Raw genomic sequence first — 18,745 nt, 5'->3', positions numbered from 1 at the left:
CTGCAAAGCGGTCGCCAGTTTGTGCTTTATGTATGAGTAAGTTGTCCACAAAATTAGCTTTTTCAAGGAACACACTCTTGTCTGTTCCCTCTAAAAATCCAAGATCTCATACTTCCCCATGCCTTTGGACTTCCAATCATAAGTATCCCCCCCATACAACAACAACAATCTTTATTTCGTGCCCAGAAAATTTTTAAAATAAAGATAAAAATACATGCAAATGTGTGAAAAAATAACAATGAAAAACAGAGCACAGTCACTTAGAAATAGCTTAGGCTAATCGAGCTAAGTGGCTGAGCCAAGCAGAAAAATTTTTCAGAAGTCCAGTTCATAGAACCCCCCTTGCCCTTGGAATTCCAAGATGCCACCCGTGGTATGGTATGGACAATTTTTTGGAATCATCCAGTTAGTTCTGGTGCATTCAGGAAGTTTAGCGAGTACAAAAGAAGCATAAGAGTTGTTCAAGGGATAGCTGAGAGCAACTCTAGCTTCTTGAGTGCTCTCCAATTTTTTCAAGTGCACGAAACTCAATAGTGCACAGCTAAAAGCATGAACCAATGGTTTTATAACATTGCCGGTGGAAATGTCGATTTAAAGCATCACCAAAAACTTTTGCAGGAGAAAATATTATTATGGCGCAGCAATTTGCTCAAGCTATAAGCGTGCACTATTAGATTATGGTGCACTTGCATATACTAAATTGGATCGCGTGGCTCTGCTAGCTATGTTATAAAGATAGTTATCACATTTATGTGGCAGTTGAGGCAGACAGAATAATAGAGCAGTTTTCAGAGAAATATCAAGAAGTCACTATTTTTTTTTAAAAAGTATGGTTAAGATTTTCACGTAGTTTGATGTGAGTGAACTTTAACAGTTTGCCATTCTGTCATTGCAAAAAAAATTATAAACCAATTATTTCTTGATTAAATCTTGCGTAACCACTGATTTTATTTTATTTCAGGATTCTTCTGTCAGGCTTTAAAAATTCTAAGAAATTGGAATAAAAAGCTCTAGTTATAATAGCAATACATAAGTACATACGTATACATCACCTTTATTTACCCTCGGATTTGAAGAGTACCGGTAGCTTGTTTCGCTAATATTTCCGAGCATTTTAACAGTACGCACAGTACTATGGCCAGACCACAACACCAGGACTCCATGCCTTATTCTTTACAATTAGTGTGTGGGTTCTTTCATCACAGGTCAAATCAATTGATATATTTACCCCCCCCCCCTCGGAATCCCATCATTGATACCCCCCTTCAGATATAAGACTGTCAAAGACAATGTATAAAGCCCCTTCCTTAATAACCACCAGGCTCAAATAAACTGCACGAGTCAAACAATTGCTGGGTGCACCAGGCCAAGTTTGAAATAAATTCAGATGTTAGTTGAGAAAATGCAGTGTTAATTCAGTGAGCGCTTTGGTTAAAAGGTGTAGGTAATAATAACAAAATGTTAATGTGAGTTTTGATGTTTAAAATTTTAGATTTGTCTGATGATGTATATGGACATTCCGTTGAAGATTATGACATGGCTGTGTCACCAACAACTGGTTAGAATTATCAATTGTTTTACTGTTTTGTACTTGCTTCTAGACCCTATCCAAAATGGCGGCTGTTAATTTTCAGCTCCCAGAAGAATCATTTGTCAACCAAAATTAAATTACTCAAACTTAAAGATAAAGTCAAAGTAAATCAGCGTATGAAGTTTAAAGGCTATGCTTTTAACTAATGGGAAGTTACAGGGACATTTATATTGCCAAAAACATGAAAACGAGGCTAGGCAGGCCAGGGTGACTTTTTCCATACAAATCTCTTAAATTTGAATGAGTCATAACTTTGCTGCCATTTAACCCAAAACACTGAAACTTCTCAGAATAGCATAATATTTTATATATATTTAAGTGCCACCAACAGCGTTTTAAGAAACTTGACCAAACAACGGAAATGAATAACAACCATTTTTGCATAGGGTCTATACAGTGCATTTCTGTCAAAATCTTTCACCAGTAATTAGATGTGAAATTTATTTAACTAACAAAACATACTAACAATAAAAAGAAAAAAATGACATAAAATTTTATAAGAATAAAAGCCACAGTGAGCAAGAACTAGATGGGAACATAAGAACCATACGTGCTAGTCCACCCAAAAATACTTACATATAATAAAAAAAGGAAAGAAATGAAAGAAGCTAATATTTAAAATGTTAATGATGAAAGAATGCTAATTAAAATGTGATGACACAAGAAACATCTATATTTTCAGACTTGCTTCAACAGCATTTCTTTTCTTCGTGTAAATGGTGAATAAAATTAATGTTGAATAAAAGCACAATAACTCCTGTGTCACCTGCATTGAACGCTTGCCAAGTCTCTGTGTGTGCTTGTGTCAGGAAAAAAAACTCACATTTTTATGTGAACATCTGAAAGTATAAATGGCAGATGAGGGTAAACAAACGCAAACAGGTTTTGTTTATTTATAGAAATTATGAGGGTAGTTTGGAAGTGGTAATAGGGTGGCATCCACGTCTCCCCTTGACTTCATGGAATGACTACATCATACATGAGGCAAAAATGACAACACTGTCAACTTCCTCATTTTGAAAGGATTTTCAGATGAGCTGGATTTATTTCAAACTTTGTATGTTAGAATCAAACTCAGTAACTGAGTAGTTAATTTTGTATGATTTTTTGCAGCCCAGGAGTTCATGTTTAGACGAAGCAATAGCCGAGACCCAAATCTTTCTGCCTACATGAATGACAGGTTTGCCAGTGTAGAGGAAGAAGCTGAGGAGTCTGAGGAAGAGCCTCTTTCTAGCTCCCAGGATTACAGAAGACCTCATTTAGATCCCACAAGTGAAGGTATGTGCATCAATTTACTTGCGTCCCTAAACACATATTCTTTGAGAGCACAAACGCATACATAGTTCTAATTAGTTGTCAGCTGCCACATTCTTGTGTATCTGTTGTGGTTTAATTTTTGTCAGTGGTTCATTTTTTTTTCAAACCAGTTTATTTTTTTTGAACCAGTTCAATTTTTTTAAACCAGTTTATTTATCAACTGTCTGAAAAGGGCTTTCATCTTTTGGGGTGTGGTGAAAAATAGGGGCATGGTATTTTTAGGGGGGTGAAAAGAATAAACACGGAAAAATTACGGGAAATTTCCAGTCCCTACCTCCCTCTCTTCCTCCCCTTCACCTCCCCCCTGATATACCCTACACCCTTCCCCCTTTTTTTGCTATCCCCACTACCCCCTATACACAAATTTTTTTTTTCTCTAACCTTACCTGGTCTTGATCCACTGACCTCTCGCTCAACTCTCGCTCTGAAGTACTGCGCCTTTAACCTCTTGACCACAAAGGATTTGTTGCACATTTCACCCAGATTTGTTGTTATTATAACTTATTCGGTCCCAGACTCCCATTCGCTCGGCTAAATATGCGTACATGCGCACTTCACAGCAAATGAGACTTGACTCGCCAATAACGCTATTTATCGAAGACAAGTTCTTTAACATTAGCAAAGCCAAGCTTACCTGAAATACCAGACCGTGAAGCAGCTTGGAATTCACTCGAAAGAAGACAGCGATCGAACGATCGAAGTGGGAAATCTCGACAATGACAAGTAAGAAGTGGGCTTATTTCAGCAGACAAAAGTAAAGTGGTGGCTAAAAGAGATTTTTACGAAGAACTATTTCTCCTTCGAGCTGCTCATCGTGGTCGAGAAATTACTTGTAAACAGACATGACAACTATTCCGAAGTCAACGTGAAAGTGACAGCCATGTTTGTCCATCTGTTCGTACAGTTTTTCATGCGGAGCAGCAGTGGAGTACAAGTTGTGTTAAGATTGTTGATAAACCTATTCAATGTCCGAAACTTTTATCTCTCCTGAAGATTGATTTAATGGATTCTCGTAACTGTTCGTGCGATTGCAGCAAGGAACATAAGTGGGCCATGAACATAACAGCTCATTAGCTTTTAAAATCATGGTGTAGCCTAAGGCGCTAAAACTTCCGGAGAGACACAAAGAGTATTCAAACGCTACTTCTTCAGTTAGAGACTTAATCTCTATTAAAGTTGATTGTGTCGACAAGACATTGTTCCTTCATTCAAATCTCCTTCTGGGAAAAATTGAAGAAATTGTAATTACTTTTTTCACCCACCAGTTGATATCCTTGAACAGCTAGCACTCAGAACATTAAACTTGAATATACTACTGTGTTGTCATTTTCTGCAGCATGTAGGAAGGGTATTTAAATGCATTTTTCTTAGAATAAACTCAAATATCAAATTCTAAATACCTGTTGTTTTTAATTAGTGACTGGGTGAAAAAGCATAGGTGACTTTGTTGTGCAATGCCCTAACCTCAAATAAAAGCTAACCGTCCAAACTGAATGCTTAACCCTAATCACTTATTAACTGAGTGCTTAACCCTAATCACTAAACTGAGTGCTTAATCCTTCTCACTTAAACAAGTGCCTAACCCTGATAAGCATGTACAAATACCCCTAAGCTCAAACAGAAGCTAACCGCAAGCAAACTGGGATGAAGCTAACCCGCAAGCAAACTGGGATGAAGCTAACCGCAAGCAAACTGGGGTGAAGCTAACCGCAAGCAAAATGGGGTAAAGCTAACCGCAAGCAAACTGGGGTGAATCTAACCGCAAGCAAAGCGATTCTGCAGTCTGTAATATTTCCGCCTTTGAAATTCAGCATTCTAAATTCTGCAAATGTCAGACACTGCTTGTACAGCACTGGTGAAAATTAAATAATGACAATGATAAAAAAAGACTCAATTCAAATTAAGTCTTGCAGCTTGTTTATTATGAACACATCATGGCAATAACTTAACTACTTTTAGATTAATGTGCAGTGACTTTCTGTTTTGTTACTCAAGAGTAAATCATGAAGTTAAAAATAAAATAAAATGTAAAACAATAATAATTACCCGTAAAAACCTAATAGTAGTTGTTAGAGCCTCTGTCTTGGAACAGAAGCATCACCACAAATATTAGCCATAATAACAAAGTGGATGCCTAATGGAAATTTACTGAAATCCTGTCAACAAGTGCTAAGACCTGAAAAATTGAACTGGTTTAAAAAAATTGAACTGGTTTGAAAAAAATAAACTGGTTTGAAAAAAATGAACCAAGATAAAAATTAAACCACAACATATCCACGAGCAAAAACCCGCGGATTGTGACAACCTTAATTCGCAAAAATGTTTCCTGTGTTGGTAAAGGTGGAAAAAACTGAGATGGAACCACAGTTAAGTAAAATTATGTCACATGTCAGTTTTTATTTAACGTGCATCTGACATGATGCAGTCATGTGGATCTACAATTCTCTATTATTTGCATCCTCCACATCTTCGTCTGAAGCATTTTTCCCCATAAAACAAAAAACGTGTTTAATGATATTAAATTAGTGATATCACCATCTTTGAAAACAAGAAATCTGAAGAGATTGATTATAATGAAGCAGTGTTTCTCCTAAACAACATATATATGAAACCACACCACTTTGTTCGCAAGTGATTTTTAACCTCTAGGCATTGCGACTTCTGGCGATATGCCTGGGTACTAGTTTTGTTTTTACAGCAATTTCTATAGATTAATTGGATTAAAAGCATTGACATTTCAGTGAATTCTAGCAGTAATCTATAAGAAAGATAAGAAACAGCAGTTGCAGGATTGCAAGGATAGACACGGCATAAATGGCATCTACATTTGAATAACAATACTTATTCATCCAAAGCCTCACATTGACACGAAAAAATCTTTTGTCAAAATCATCCACAGGAAGCTATTAAGAATATACAAAGTATTGTTATTCAAATTTTGGGCACCATTTTTACAAAGTTTCTATTAAAATGAATTACAGTTTATAAAATTTGATTTATTGACAGGATATCAAGAAATCAAACTTGCCATTCTTGTGACAGTTTGACCTTTCTAGCCATTATTTTGTCTGTTTAATTTACACTCCTTTACTTCTATCACTTTTGGTGATGATTTCTTTCGATCTTAAGTTAATAAAGTGAGCTCCTGGGCATAATCATGAAAACATGATATTTCAGCTGGGACAGTGTCTCTTTAAATTCATGATTTCATGCTGCGACCTTGTTTGTGTATGGGTAACTTGTACCAACAGACTGAAGAAAAAAAATTGAAATTGGAAACTCATTACTTTCTGTGCTATTCTGTGCTATGGATCGTTTTAAAACGATCTATGTTAGACTTCCATGTTGTTTATTTACTGGTTTAGATGTCAATAAAATTTAATAAAACATAATTCTATTGCATTTTAATTTCAGGAAAATTGTCATCTTGTCTTGATCAACTGCATTCTATTCTTGGAGAGAGCTTGCATGAACCCACAGCTGTCACAGCAGTTATACAAAATAACTTTGACACAGAAAAAGCTCTGGACTACATTCTTAGCCAAGGTATGGTTACCGTAATAATGCTATTATTTTTATTTTTAACAAAAAAAACTTGGTTGACGTTAAGTTGTGGGCTAGGGGTTTAGGCCACCTAATCTGGACTTATGTAACAAAAGTTTATACACCATGAGAATAAAGTTTATTATAGAGCCGTGTCTCTCAGAGTCGACACTTAATACATTATTTTGTATTTGATGCCAGCAGCTTTCATGCTTAAACCTGACATCCATATAAGTCATAAATTCCTTACTGTTTGAGTGCAAGGTGGTGCCACCTTGCTGCTCTGAGAAACACTATTGCAATGAAAGCACAGGTAAGCTTGCCAAAGTCTGGTACTCACAAAACCTATGCTGCTTCACATTTGAACTTAATGAGCATCTTAATATCACCATCAAATGCTCTTTCTCCTGTAAAACATATTACCATTTCTGGATTTTTTCGGAAACAACAAGACAGGTTTTCCCTTTGTTTCATGATTGTAAAGTTTAAGCAAACTGCAATATGGGATCATTATCCAGGCACTACCCAAATCTCCATGGTTCTGCAGAGATTTGTGTATTGTATTGTATTTACTGGCTATTATTAACAAAGTCATGCAGAAAGTCATAACCAAGCAGCACTTCATGGATCTCTTTGTCTAGTTGCATGTACAATCACCAGTGTTAATAATTTTTTCAGCTTAGATTCCAAACATCCTTCCCACGGGGAAATACAAGAAAATGTTTCTTTTTTTTCTTTTTTTTCTTTTTTTTTTTGTTTAATTCAGGGGGAAAACAAGACTTGAAGGCAAATTTACACCCTTTTGGGACTGAAGGTGAGCTTTGAAATTTCTGTGACCTTGCTTTTAACTACTGTTGTATTTGCATGAATGCCACATTCTTTCAGTTCAATATGAATCTATCCTTACCTTCTAATTGGATAACAGGAAAGAATGTGAATTAAATAAAAGAAGTGCCTCTAGTGAACCAACAGAAACTGCAAGCAATCCTGTGCCTGTTGTTTTTGCGGGTTTTACTAGTACATGTTACCTAAATTTTTGGCTTTGAAAAATCCTACTCTTATTTGGAAACTTAGAAAATTTAGACTAGCTACTAAACTGAAAAAGTTAGTCTCCAAAAAAATTGAATCTAATGATTGCATTGGCAACCCCACAGGTAACAATTATTTTATTATCCACACATTGATTACAGATCGCTGAAATTCCCAGGGAAGGTTATGTACTAGGTTTATATATGTTTCCCATGTTTGCCTTCTAACAGTTTTGTTGTTGTTGTGAAGATTTTAAATTAAAATAATATTATTATTTTTTTTATTTAGAATTGACAGTTCATATTTCCAGCAACAATTCATATATTTGAAAACTAATTTGTTGCCTGTTATTTCTTTTTCTTCATGTTCTTTCATGGACAATTTGTCTGCTGTGTGGCTCTAACAAGGTAAGGCTCTATTTCTTATCAAACTCACTTAGTGAAAAATGTTAAACAATATAGGCAAAATAGCCAATGCCAAAAAGAAGGGGCAGGGCAATCACCAACACAATCAGCAAAGTCTTCAACAAGCAATTCTTCAATAATGGGTTTGGCAGTAGGCGTTTGTGATAGTACATGTATATTACCGTCAAGTATGTTTTCCCAAGGTGCATCTGCTGATGATTCTTTGGAAACCCTTGGTGGCCTGTCATTTCCTGACAGTGTTTTAAGTAAGCCACAGCAACCTCTCCCACGGTTGTCTCTCCATCCAAAATCAAGCCCAGACACAAAACCTGTTTTACCTGCTCCTCTGGATACCAAACCTACTTCTTTACTTCATTCAGGAACATTAATGTCTGAAAGTCATCACCTTTCGTTGTCTCACAGTTGTTTATCACACGCTGCGGGTTTACAGTCACAGCAAACAGTAACTTCAGTGCCCTTAGAACCACCACAGACAACACATCAATTCTCTCTGTTATCAACTCCCCTTAGTAGCTTGTCACAGACAGAAGGGTTGCCGTCTGGTCCAGGGGTAACATCATCACCTTTGAATCTTTTTCAAGCATCATCTCAGCGCTTGTTGCCTTCAGCTTCACTCAGTGGTCTGTCGGGCCAAGTGGGAGCACAGTCATTGTCAGAGTCTTTTAAGACTGCACCACAGAACCCTCCCCTGTTGTCGTGCAAACCAGCACCATTGTCCTCATCATTTTCAAGTGGTCTCTTATCTGTTCCCCTAAGCACATTATCTCAAACTCCAACATCACTGTTGGAATTGCAACCAGCAAATCAAGATTCTCTGTTATCAGCTTCACTCAGCAGTTTATCACAGTCTGGACGTTTTTCACTGGATCAGCCTTCAGCCTTATCATCACCATCGTCATCAGTGTGTATTGATTCTCAAACATCTGAAGCATTAGAGTCTCTAAGAAGTAGTCTGTCTCCAGGTACAAAAATGCCATCAATAGAAGTAGATGTACATGCTGGAAAACAGAAAGGTGGTACAACACATTCTTTGGGTCAAAAAATGCAAAATATGAAAATGTCTGGAAATGGCAGCAAGATTAACCCAGGGGAGAAAGACTACAACCCAAACCATAAAGAGGAACACAAACTGTCACCCACACCCATAATATCATCCATGCTCAACCCATCTGTGGACCAAGAAGAAACAGAGTATTTGTTTGCAAGTGATAGGAAACCAATAGCTCCTCCTGCTAAACATTCAATAAAGATTTACAATAAGAGATTTTGTCAAAAAGATGTGGACCAGGAAAGACAGCTGACCAGAACATGGGATAACACACCTGTATTTACTGCAAAGCCTACAATGTTTGCTTTGGCCTTGTGCTATTCTACACATGTACCTGCAAAAACCTCCTCTGCTAACAAAACTGTTGTACAAAACATTGTAAAAGAACTTCACAGTTCAACTTGTGTAAACATAACTCCTTTTGATTTTTGTTCTCCATCACCTGATGATGTTGTGAATGAAAAGCAAAAAGGGGCTTTTTCTAGAAAGAAGTGAAGAAATGCATGTAACTTTATAGTTGGGAGTACTGTGTTTGGGCAAGATTGTACAAAATAATGGGGGGGGGGGGGGGGGGGTGGGGGGGGGGGGGGGGAAAAAAAAACAAAAACTCCCCTTAAAATTTTATTCCCCACCAAAACAAAAAAACCCCCCCCCCCCCCCCCGGGGAAAATAAGCAGTGAATTTTATTATTGGGGGTGTGTAAAAAGGGCTCTCCGGGGCTTCCATAAGATAATGCTTAATTGTCACCACTAGCAAATCTCCTAAATGTAGCACCCATTTCAATAACTACAGAATAGAATGGGATTTTGAATTGGTTGTAAATAAAAAATAAAAAACTCACAGAAGTCTTAGGACTGTCACCAGGAATTAAGGAACAAAACTATTTACTGTTTTGGCCTTTTAATGTTTCTTTTTTCATAGACCTTTGTTGTGTTTGAAATTGAAATACTTGACCAAAAAATACAAAGTCAATGAACTAATTACGAACTCTCAAATGATTCAAACCTTGAATGAATACATGAGATGTAGGACCAAACCATCCATTTCAGTAAATTGTTGCCTTAATTCGTATTTACAGTACAATAAATTGTAACAAAGTGATATGAACACATGCATTAAGAAAAGAACAAAAGGAGAAAAAGGAAAAAAGTTCCTAAGCTAGGATTTGAACTCACGACCTGCTCTCTTAGTATGGATCACAAGGTAACACAACCATTACGTCACTTCAGCACAGCATATTAATCTTGTGCAAACAGCTAGTCAGATATGAACTGTACCATAGCGGGCTCAAGTGAGTACTGAGTACCAATAGTCTACAAAGTTGTAGCAGTTTGGTTAGCGTTAATGTAAGTAAGTAAGTAAGTAAGTAAGTAAGTAAGTAAGTAAGTAACTTTATTTAACGAGGGTGAACCTAATAAAATAAATAACGGAAATATAACGTACTAAACTCATGATATTTTTAGTAAATATTAAAATTAAATAAATAAAAAAATTATTGAACTCAGTTACATTTCAGTGAAGAAACTCAACTGGAGTCACGCAACATCTTTAGCCAATTGCAAGACAAGTTCAGGACAAAGAATTGGAGCTCGTCCATCAGCAGACCAACCACAATAAGGGGCAAATTAATATTTTACCGAATGGCAGTCAGGAATTTTAAAGACTGAACAGACTGAAGATAAATAAATTTACCACCCAGCTGAATTTATAAAATATATTATTTTATAAAACATGGCCTGGACTGTTGAAGACGAAAGCTAATGTATATAATAAACTGAATTGCTGCCGAGAATTTTGAAGACTCAGCAGACTTCACATATTACTAAATTTACCAAGGAGCAACTGCAGAATACTTTGCAAATGAGACTCACCGAGTCGAACTGTTTAAAGAACAAGGCAGAAAACAATAGGAACTATTGTTTTTCGATAACTTGCAAATAAGTTGCGGGGTATTTGTGGTAGTTTTGGCCCAAATAGCACAGTGAGCTCAGACACAAACCAAACAATGTTTAATGCTACTCCATTTCTCCAACCACATGCTACAATTCCGTATCCCATAATATACAGGAGATCATGTGACTGAAACTGGCTTCCAGTTAGAGTAGATACACTACATCTACCCCCTTAGTTATTACAAATGTTAGCACTTGAAAAATGAAAGCATCAATATTACAAATCTATGAGTGAACAACTTTGCATGAGATTGTTCCATTTGATCAGGCTCTTGGGGTGGTTGTGTTGACTGCAGTTGGTCTTCCTTTTCAGTCATTTCAGGTGAAGTGAATTTCTTCACATGGGCTATGTTCTGCATTTTATTGCTCCCATTGGTAGCTTCCAGTATGGCAGCATTTCCATCTTTGTGGACAACTTTGTATATGGGTCAGGCAACCAAAGGGTTCGGCAGGCTCATAATTGGTTCTCAGTAGGACTTGATCTCCCTCTTCGATGTTGCTGTATCTGCCATGAGTGCTCTGTCTGCATACCCCTCCTGTCTAAATTTAAGAGCTGTTGCCACTGCATTTTGGTGGCTCGATCCTTGTGGATTTGCACTTTTATGAGCTTGTCACACAGTTTTCTCTCCATCAGTAGTTTTGCAGGTAATATCTCAGTGACAGTATGAGGAGTAACTCTGTACTGGAATGGAAAGTCTGCCAGTGCTTTTTGCCTATTTTAAACCTTTAGGCACACAATTCTGATATTCAGTAAGGTCTCATTGCATTGCTCCACCTCTCCATTGTTTTGGGGCTAATAGGGCACAACCTTTTTGCATTCAATTGCTAGATATTCCAGGAAATTATCCCTTGAATTCCCTCGGCGGTGGGAACTGAGTGTTTTTCTGGCACAATGGCCTAATTTGCTTGCCACATATCCAGACAGATTGTAGGTTTCTCAACCACCACTAAGGGGTTGACCCAGCTGGTAGGTCCTTCTATTTTTTCAATAACATCAAGTTTCAGTAACTCTTCCAATTTCTCTGTACATAACTGTCTTGCCAATGCCTGCACTTTTTGTGTAACTTGAGCTGTTACCCCTTGAGTTTACCCAGGCCCTGGAAGACTTGGAAATTTTGTTCTAAGAAAGGCCTTTCAATCTGCTTGTTTTGGATTGTTACTAGCACTATCAGATTTAACATCACAGCTGTTAAGAGGGATGCCAACCCTTAAAACACCAAACAATTCAGATGCACCACAGGTTAGTAGCATCTCAACTTTGCTGTGCATAACATAAAACTCAGTGCTTAGGGACCTTTTACTTTGTGGCACAGGTGTATTAAGATTTCATTTTTCTTTTGAGTCAGAGTGGCTTAATTTTTTTGCACTCCAGCAATTTAACAGTAGCCCCCCCCCCCCATTACAAGGTTAAATACTTCCTCTGAAATTAAAAGCCGCTGTCTGTAAATATTAAGGGGGGTCCTTCTTAACTACAGATCTAGAGCAGTTGCTAAGGAATTTCTCAAGATGGTTTTTGGTGGCAAGCTATTTTGAAGCGTTTGGCAATGCCTAACGGTGAATTTTTGGGGGGAGGACAACTGAATTGAAAAACTTGATATTGCACACGCTTAACTAGTACCAGTCCCAAATTGCGTGCTAGAATTTAAAATCCCTAAAACTTTTGAGAGAAAAGTAAAGTTCCGATTTTTTTCAAAGAATTAGAGATAACATATCTTCCTTCATAATCCTTCGTATGGAATTACCATTTACATGTAAGGAAGGAACACTACTGTAGAAAGTCCAAAAATACAAGTCTTTATTACGCCATAACTTAAAATAATAATGTGAATTTCATAAAAACCATACGAAGCATTAAGCACATGGACATTCTTTATCTGTTGACACTGATTTTAATTCCTATATCTAAACGCCCTTTCAGTTTTAGGGTTTTTCTATTCTGGTCACGTGACTTGTCAAATATGGCCGTGTTTTGAAAGTTTTGAAGGACTCTTCAATAAAACTAAGTTGTGCAAAAATCTCATCCATAGGAGGTTCGGTTTCCAAAATTTGACGGTCAGAAATCTTTCTTAGCAACAATTTGGTAGTTAAGAAGGACCCCCCTTAAGAATCTCACAACAAGACTGTAAATTACATAAGTGTCTGTCTTCAACATTCCAGGGCGTGTTTTGAAAAATATATTTTATTAGTCGGCTGGCAGTAATTCAGTAAACCTGTAACATGTAACATTGAGTTGAATCAGCGTTTAAAATTCCCAACCACAATTTGGTAAATTATTTATCTTCAGTCTGTTCAGTCTTCGCCTTTTGCTTAATGTTTATTCACCTTGTACATTGTAAAGGAAATGAACAGTAGATTTTTTTGCCGTAAAAGCTTAGCTCTGATATATACAAGCTAACAGTTAAATCTGCCCCTTATTGTGATTGGTTCACTAATGATTCTTTGTTTGTTTTAACACCTTGTAGGTCTTTAAAACAAACATAAGCAGAGATTTCTAGGTGGTCTTCTAGGCCGTCTTTCTAGACCATTGCTAACGATATCTGCATTTGTCTTGTTAATTTAAGTTGTCTTGCTAATTTAAGTTATGATGTGTTTAATAAAATACAATTGCAAACAAAAAAAATCATATTTAGCTCTGCCATTTTTTTGGATCTTATTGTTAACCTAAATCATTTGTCATAACTGTCCATGATGTAGAAAACTCTAAATGAGATAGAGCGAGAAATATTTACAAATAAAAATGTTCTCCTGCTTCCTTTTTTGATGCTTTCGTTTCGTGTTCTTGAAGGTCAAAAGGAAATGCTCCGGGCATTTGAATCTTTCAATATGTCTGATCAAATGCCCCACTATGTGAGCCAGTTGCATGGTCAAATGCCCCACTATGTGAGCCAGTTGCATGGTCAAATGCCAAACCCACTGTGTGAGCGAGTTGCATGGTCAAATGCACCACTAACTAGTTGGGGCTGAATTGTCACTGTCAGCTGGGGTTTTGTTTATAAAGCTTATTACTATTAAAACTGCTAAGCGCTTGCTTCATCTCTATCATTTTTTAAAACTTTAAGCTGTTAAAGCCTACCTTATGATAGAAACTCCAGACCTTGTATAATGGCATATTGTATTGATAGACCTGAGCTGATTGCAGACTGTGGAGTTATGATGTGTTATATGAAGCACAAGATTCCTTTTAAAACTTGACCACTGGCCAACTTTTTGTTCATGGTAAAATGCCTGACTGTCCAGTGGGGCACACAGCGGTCAACACAGCGCGCGTGCGCAGTTCCTGTGTAATTCCCGCCAACATTTTCCATACAAATTCTTAAATTTTCCGAAAACTTTCGCTTTAAAGCCAAAAGTTAACGCCGTCCCTGGAAAGTTAAGGTTTATACGCTGCTTATGGATTGGAAATTTAATAATTCATCTCCACTGAGGGTCCTAGCTTGAAATGTTCTTTCACCGTACTATTTCTTTAACAATTTCTTACAAAAGTTTGCCCACTTTCGAGTCAAAAGTTCGAGGCGGGAATGACCAGATGTGACGTCAACTTTTGCGTTTGACTGCTGTGAACCAGTGGGGGGATGATCTTGCTTGGAATAGCCCAATTTCGATATAATTAAAATTCAGCCTAAAACAATAGACCTCAGTACGAGGCTCCGGGGAATAAACTATAGAGTTTGTGGGGTTTATTCCCCAGAGCCTTGTAGTGATGTCTATTGTTTTAGGCTAAATTTTAAAATATTGAAATTGGGCTTTTGAATGATACATTACAGTCTTAGTAATCCTTGCAGCTTAGTTTCAAGGAATTAATTTTCACCAAGTGCAAATTTGAAGTCAAAATTAAACTAATTAATACATGTAGAACCAAGAAGCACCATTATATCTTTTTTAATTTAAATAACTGTGATGGTTGATAAACTAGGCGTCTCCAACACTCCAAGAAAAGAACTTGAGATGCAGGTAAAACTTCAACATCCATTGTTAAATCATGTGGCCAGTGACAGCAACAAGGATGGAGTTGTGGACTCACTTGTTCCTGTGGTTACTTCTTTGTCAGAAAAAACAATGTTGGGATTTCCAAATCCAGGAGAGATAAAGAAATCGAGGGAAAGGTAAGAACATTTCCAACACTATACATGTACATAGATTACATTGTAATGTAGATTACACTATACTGGAGTGTAATATGTCCCATGTGAGTCAACCAGTCATTTTGCTTAGCTGATGACCTTGGCAGGTGCATTGTTTCAATAACTGTTTCCTATGTGTGAGGGCTGAAAGCAGAGATGTACCGGTATATAACAGAATAACTCTTGTTTCTGACGAGCTTTCTCTGAAGCAAAATCAAGATGCAATCACCAAAGGCAAAGGAGTGTTATTACAGCCACTGCTCTATTTATGATCACTGCTAAGGGAAATGATAATCTGAATTGACATGAGTAAATTTATTATGTTATGCATGGACTCTATCACCACTCCATCACCATCGTCAGTCCGTTACATACTGGGATGCCCATCAAGGCTTAATGATCCTTTTGGGCTATGTTGGTGGGAATTATACTCTTGGCAGGTCAAACCTTTCCAGCTTGGAAAGTTGAGAGGGCCCTAGTACTAAACCAGTCTTGTGGTCCTCCAGGGTGGGAATCAGGATGGGACTGACAACCTCACCCTGTAGAAAAAGAGTATTGGAAAAACATCAACAAGAAACCTTCAACCCATTACTTACCCAGGGCTCTCAAAGCATTCACAGGGTAAAAAGACCAGTAGTGAAACTAGGAGCCCTGAATGTAAGGACCGTGTTTGGCACTGGTGGACTCACACAGGTTACCAGGGAATGAATGAAAAGAAGCTTGAGGGCAAGTAGTCTGGATTTGGGTTCACAGAAAATGCAAAAGGACTTCTGTTAAAAAGCATGAAATTAATAACAAATAAGATGATGTTTTTAAATTTTATTGAATTTTTAAATTGTTGTTATAGTAGTGAACTGGGTAATTTTTTAAACATTTTTAGGATATTATTTTACATATATTTTTAATTTTTAATGTTTACATGACCCCACAAGCTTTATAGCTTTAAACTTTTAACTGTTGATAAATAAAGTTATTATTACAGTCGAACCCCTATTAAACGGCCAGTTACTAAAGTCCCGAAAACATTGTCAGTATAATACTGTAAATATAACCCCTTTTAAGCGGCCACCCCTATTAAGCGGCCCGACCACCTTTCTGCCATCCCGATGAGCGTTCTTCTATTGTTTTTACCTCTATTTAGCGGCCAATAAAAATGTAATATACGATATTTAAATTAATTTCCAACAATTAAGCTCAGACCGTGACGGCCGATAAAATCATTCAAACACAGGTTTATTGTCGTCTTCCTGTGATTCCGTTATTCCTTTTCACCTTATTTTGTATTGAAATAATGTAACCTTTTAAAAAACCTTATGCTAATTTCTGACAAACCCCTATTAAGCGGCCAACCTCTATTAAGCGGCCAGTTGCCATTTCCTCGAGGGTTGCCGCTTAATAGGGGTTCTACTGTATTATTATTAGGAAGGCGCGGTGAACTAATGGTTGGTGCACTGGACTCCGGATCGAGTGGTCCAGGTTCGAGCCCTGGCCGAGGTTCCCATTCAGACATATGATTCAATAGTATGAGCAGGCAAAGCCTTGGGCAAGACACTTTACTCTCATAGTGCCTCTCTCCACCCAAGTGTATAAATGGGTACTGGCGACATAATGCTGGGAAGGGTACCCTGCAATGGACTAGTATCCCATTCAGGGGGGAGTAGAAATAAGGAAACTGGGAAAAGCTCCAGCAGTATGGGCCCCATGGCTCTAGGCTTCCCCTTATTATTATTGTTATTATTATTATTATTATTATTATTATTATTATTATTATTATTATTATTATTGTAATTATTATTGTTATTATTATAACTGGTATTATTATTAATATTATTATTGTTATGTTCTTACGTAATGTTTGCTCAAAGTCCTTAGCGCCGAGACCAAACCATGGTCCTGGGGCACTTAAGGGTAGCCAGTTTTTAGCTTGATAACACCCTCCTCAAAATATGTGCTGTACCCAGCAAGGTTATCTTTTGTAGTTGGCTGATGCTTTTGTAGTTGGCTTATTATTATTATTATTATTATTATTATTATTATTATTATTACAAGTGAAACCGGTAAAAGCAATATATAATTATATATCCCATAGAAAACAGGTTTAAATGTGAAAATAGATTAGTGTGTATCAATCAGATTAATCTGCAGCTTACTTGCCTACATTCTGCAGTTCCAGAAAATATCCATACCCACCCCAAGGATGGTCATTGGGAATTCCGGGGGGATGGGGGTCTGAATAGTTTAAAAGAAAGTATGAAGCTAAGCTGTAAATCCCATGGGTGGGGGGTCCCCGCCTCCTGGGGGTCTGTTGGTTGCCCCCCGTGGCCGCCGTCTGCCCCGGCCCCCGTCTCCCCCTCTTTCCGTCCTCGCGTCATCTCCGGCCCTTCACTGTGCGCATCGGCCAGGCGCCACCCTCTCTTCGTCACCTCTCCCCACTCCAGGGCCTCTCGGGGGTCGCCTGCCCCCGCTCCTCGCTCGGCCTCCTGGGGGGCCCCCCCGCCTGCCCTGTCCTTCCGGACCCCACTACTCCCCCTCCTCGGTGTACACTTTCACATAAGCACCACTTATTATATCTAAAATGTTCAATCTGCACAAAATGGAAGGGAAAGGTCTTTTTTCAAACAAAACAGCTTTGTCACGGCACTCAGCTTGATGTCACATACGACGGAGAACCCAAATATTCAAAATGCTCTGTTTTAAAAACGAATGACACTATCGATCTGGAAATTTGCAAAAATATATATTTTTAGTTTATCTTTCGCCTAATGACAACGAAAATTTAGCAGGCCTAGTGAATTTTGATTTCAAAATTCTATGATGTAACATGAAAACCAAGAATATTTTTTTCCACTTGCTAGATAGCCAAATGACATTTATGGATTTTAATTTTTTTGTTGTGCTTGTTTCGAAAGAAACATGGGACTTTAGTTAAGCTTATATGTAATGGTTTCACTTTGCCCAGTCTTCCTGGATCATGAAAAGAAGAAATCAATTTTCTTTGCACACCTCCTTTCATTAAGTATTGCAGAAAAATGTCATGTATTAAAAAAGAGCGATTCCACTATAAATAAGTAGGACATTGGTTAGCCTAAAAAGCTCCCTGGTTAGCCTAAGCAGTACTCCAGTTAGCCTGAGTATAGTTAGCTGAGGTGGCTTCAGGTTATGATATTAATTTTATTTAAGTTAGGTATTTCTGACTTGTATGGCACTTATGTGTCATGAAACATGCAAGCCATGCAAGCCATTCCAGTTAGCCTACATAGGATTCCGGTTAGCCTACATAGTACTCTGGTTAGCCTTAAAAGCACTTTGGTTACCAAAGGATACATCATGTTACTTGCAGTTAGCTTTATATTGGGATTAGGGTTTTCTGGCTTGCTTAAGTTTTAGGCCTGAAAAATTTTTATATTTCTACTTTAAAATGCTACTGAAGGTCATCCAACAACTGAAAATACAGGCCTTAAAAATGTCAAACAGATTTTTTATAAAGTAGACAAATGTCTGGTCAAAAAGCAGATCTATAATAAATGCCTTAGGTAATGAATGTGTGTAGAGATAACTGGAAGGAAATTGCTAGAATTGACTGTCACATCAACAACTATAACAACTACCTGTAGTGAACTTGTTACAATCCATAGTTTCACACACTGAACAGTAATCCAAAATGTTCTGTCAAAACATTAGGCATTTTATTAGTCCCAAAAATACCTGTAGACCACAAA

At 37.5% G+C, this 18,745-nt stretch overlaps 2 protein-coding genes across 3 annotated transcripts in view; both read left to right on the top strand.

Moving 5' to 3' along the window:
- Positions 1-18,745, top strand: part of LOC144647371 (HBS1-like protein) — a 46,249-nt gene that overhangs the window by 2,199 nt on the left and 25,305 nt on the right. The window contains exons 2-6 of one of the 2 annotated variants that reach the window (XM_078507174.1): positions 1,493-1,558; positions 2,705-2,869; positions 6,323-6,454; positions 7,218-7,265; positions 14,954-15,008. In XM_078507174.1, the coding sequence (XP_078363300.1) occupies positions 1,493-1,558; positions 2,705-2,869; positions 6,323-6,454; positions 7,218-7,265; positions 14,954-15,008 (466 nt within the window). Of the gene's footprint in view, positions 1-1,492; positions 1,559-2,704; positions 2,870-6,322; positions 6,455-7,217; positions 7,266-14,818; positions 15,009-18,745 lie in introns of both variants that reach the window. The other variant, XM_078507173.1, reaches the window with a different exon arrangement.
- On the top strand, positions 8,024-9,504 carry LOC144645924 (uncharacterized). Its single transcript, XM_078505439.1, has one exon. It carries the CDS (start codon positions 8,024-8,026, stop codon positions 9,446-9,448), a length of 1,425 nt encoding a protein of 474 aa, XP_078361565.1. The 3' UTR covers positions 9,449-9,504.

This window comes from Oculina patagonica, chromosome 3 (assembly GCF_052425735.1).
Source record: "Oculina patagonica isolate OP01 chromosome 3, crgOcupat, whole genome shotgun sequence".
Lineage (NCBI taxonomy): Eukaryota > Metazoa > Cnidaria > Anthozoa > Scleractinia > Oculinidae > Oculina > Oculina patagonica.
Note: the sequence above shows the minus strand (reverse complement) of the source record. Positions and strands in the feature narration are given on the sequence as shown.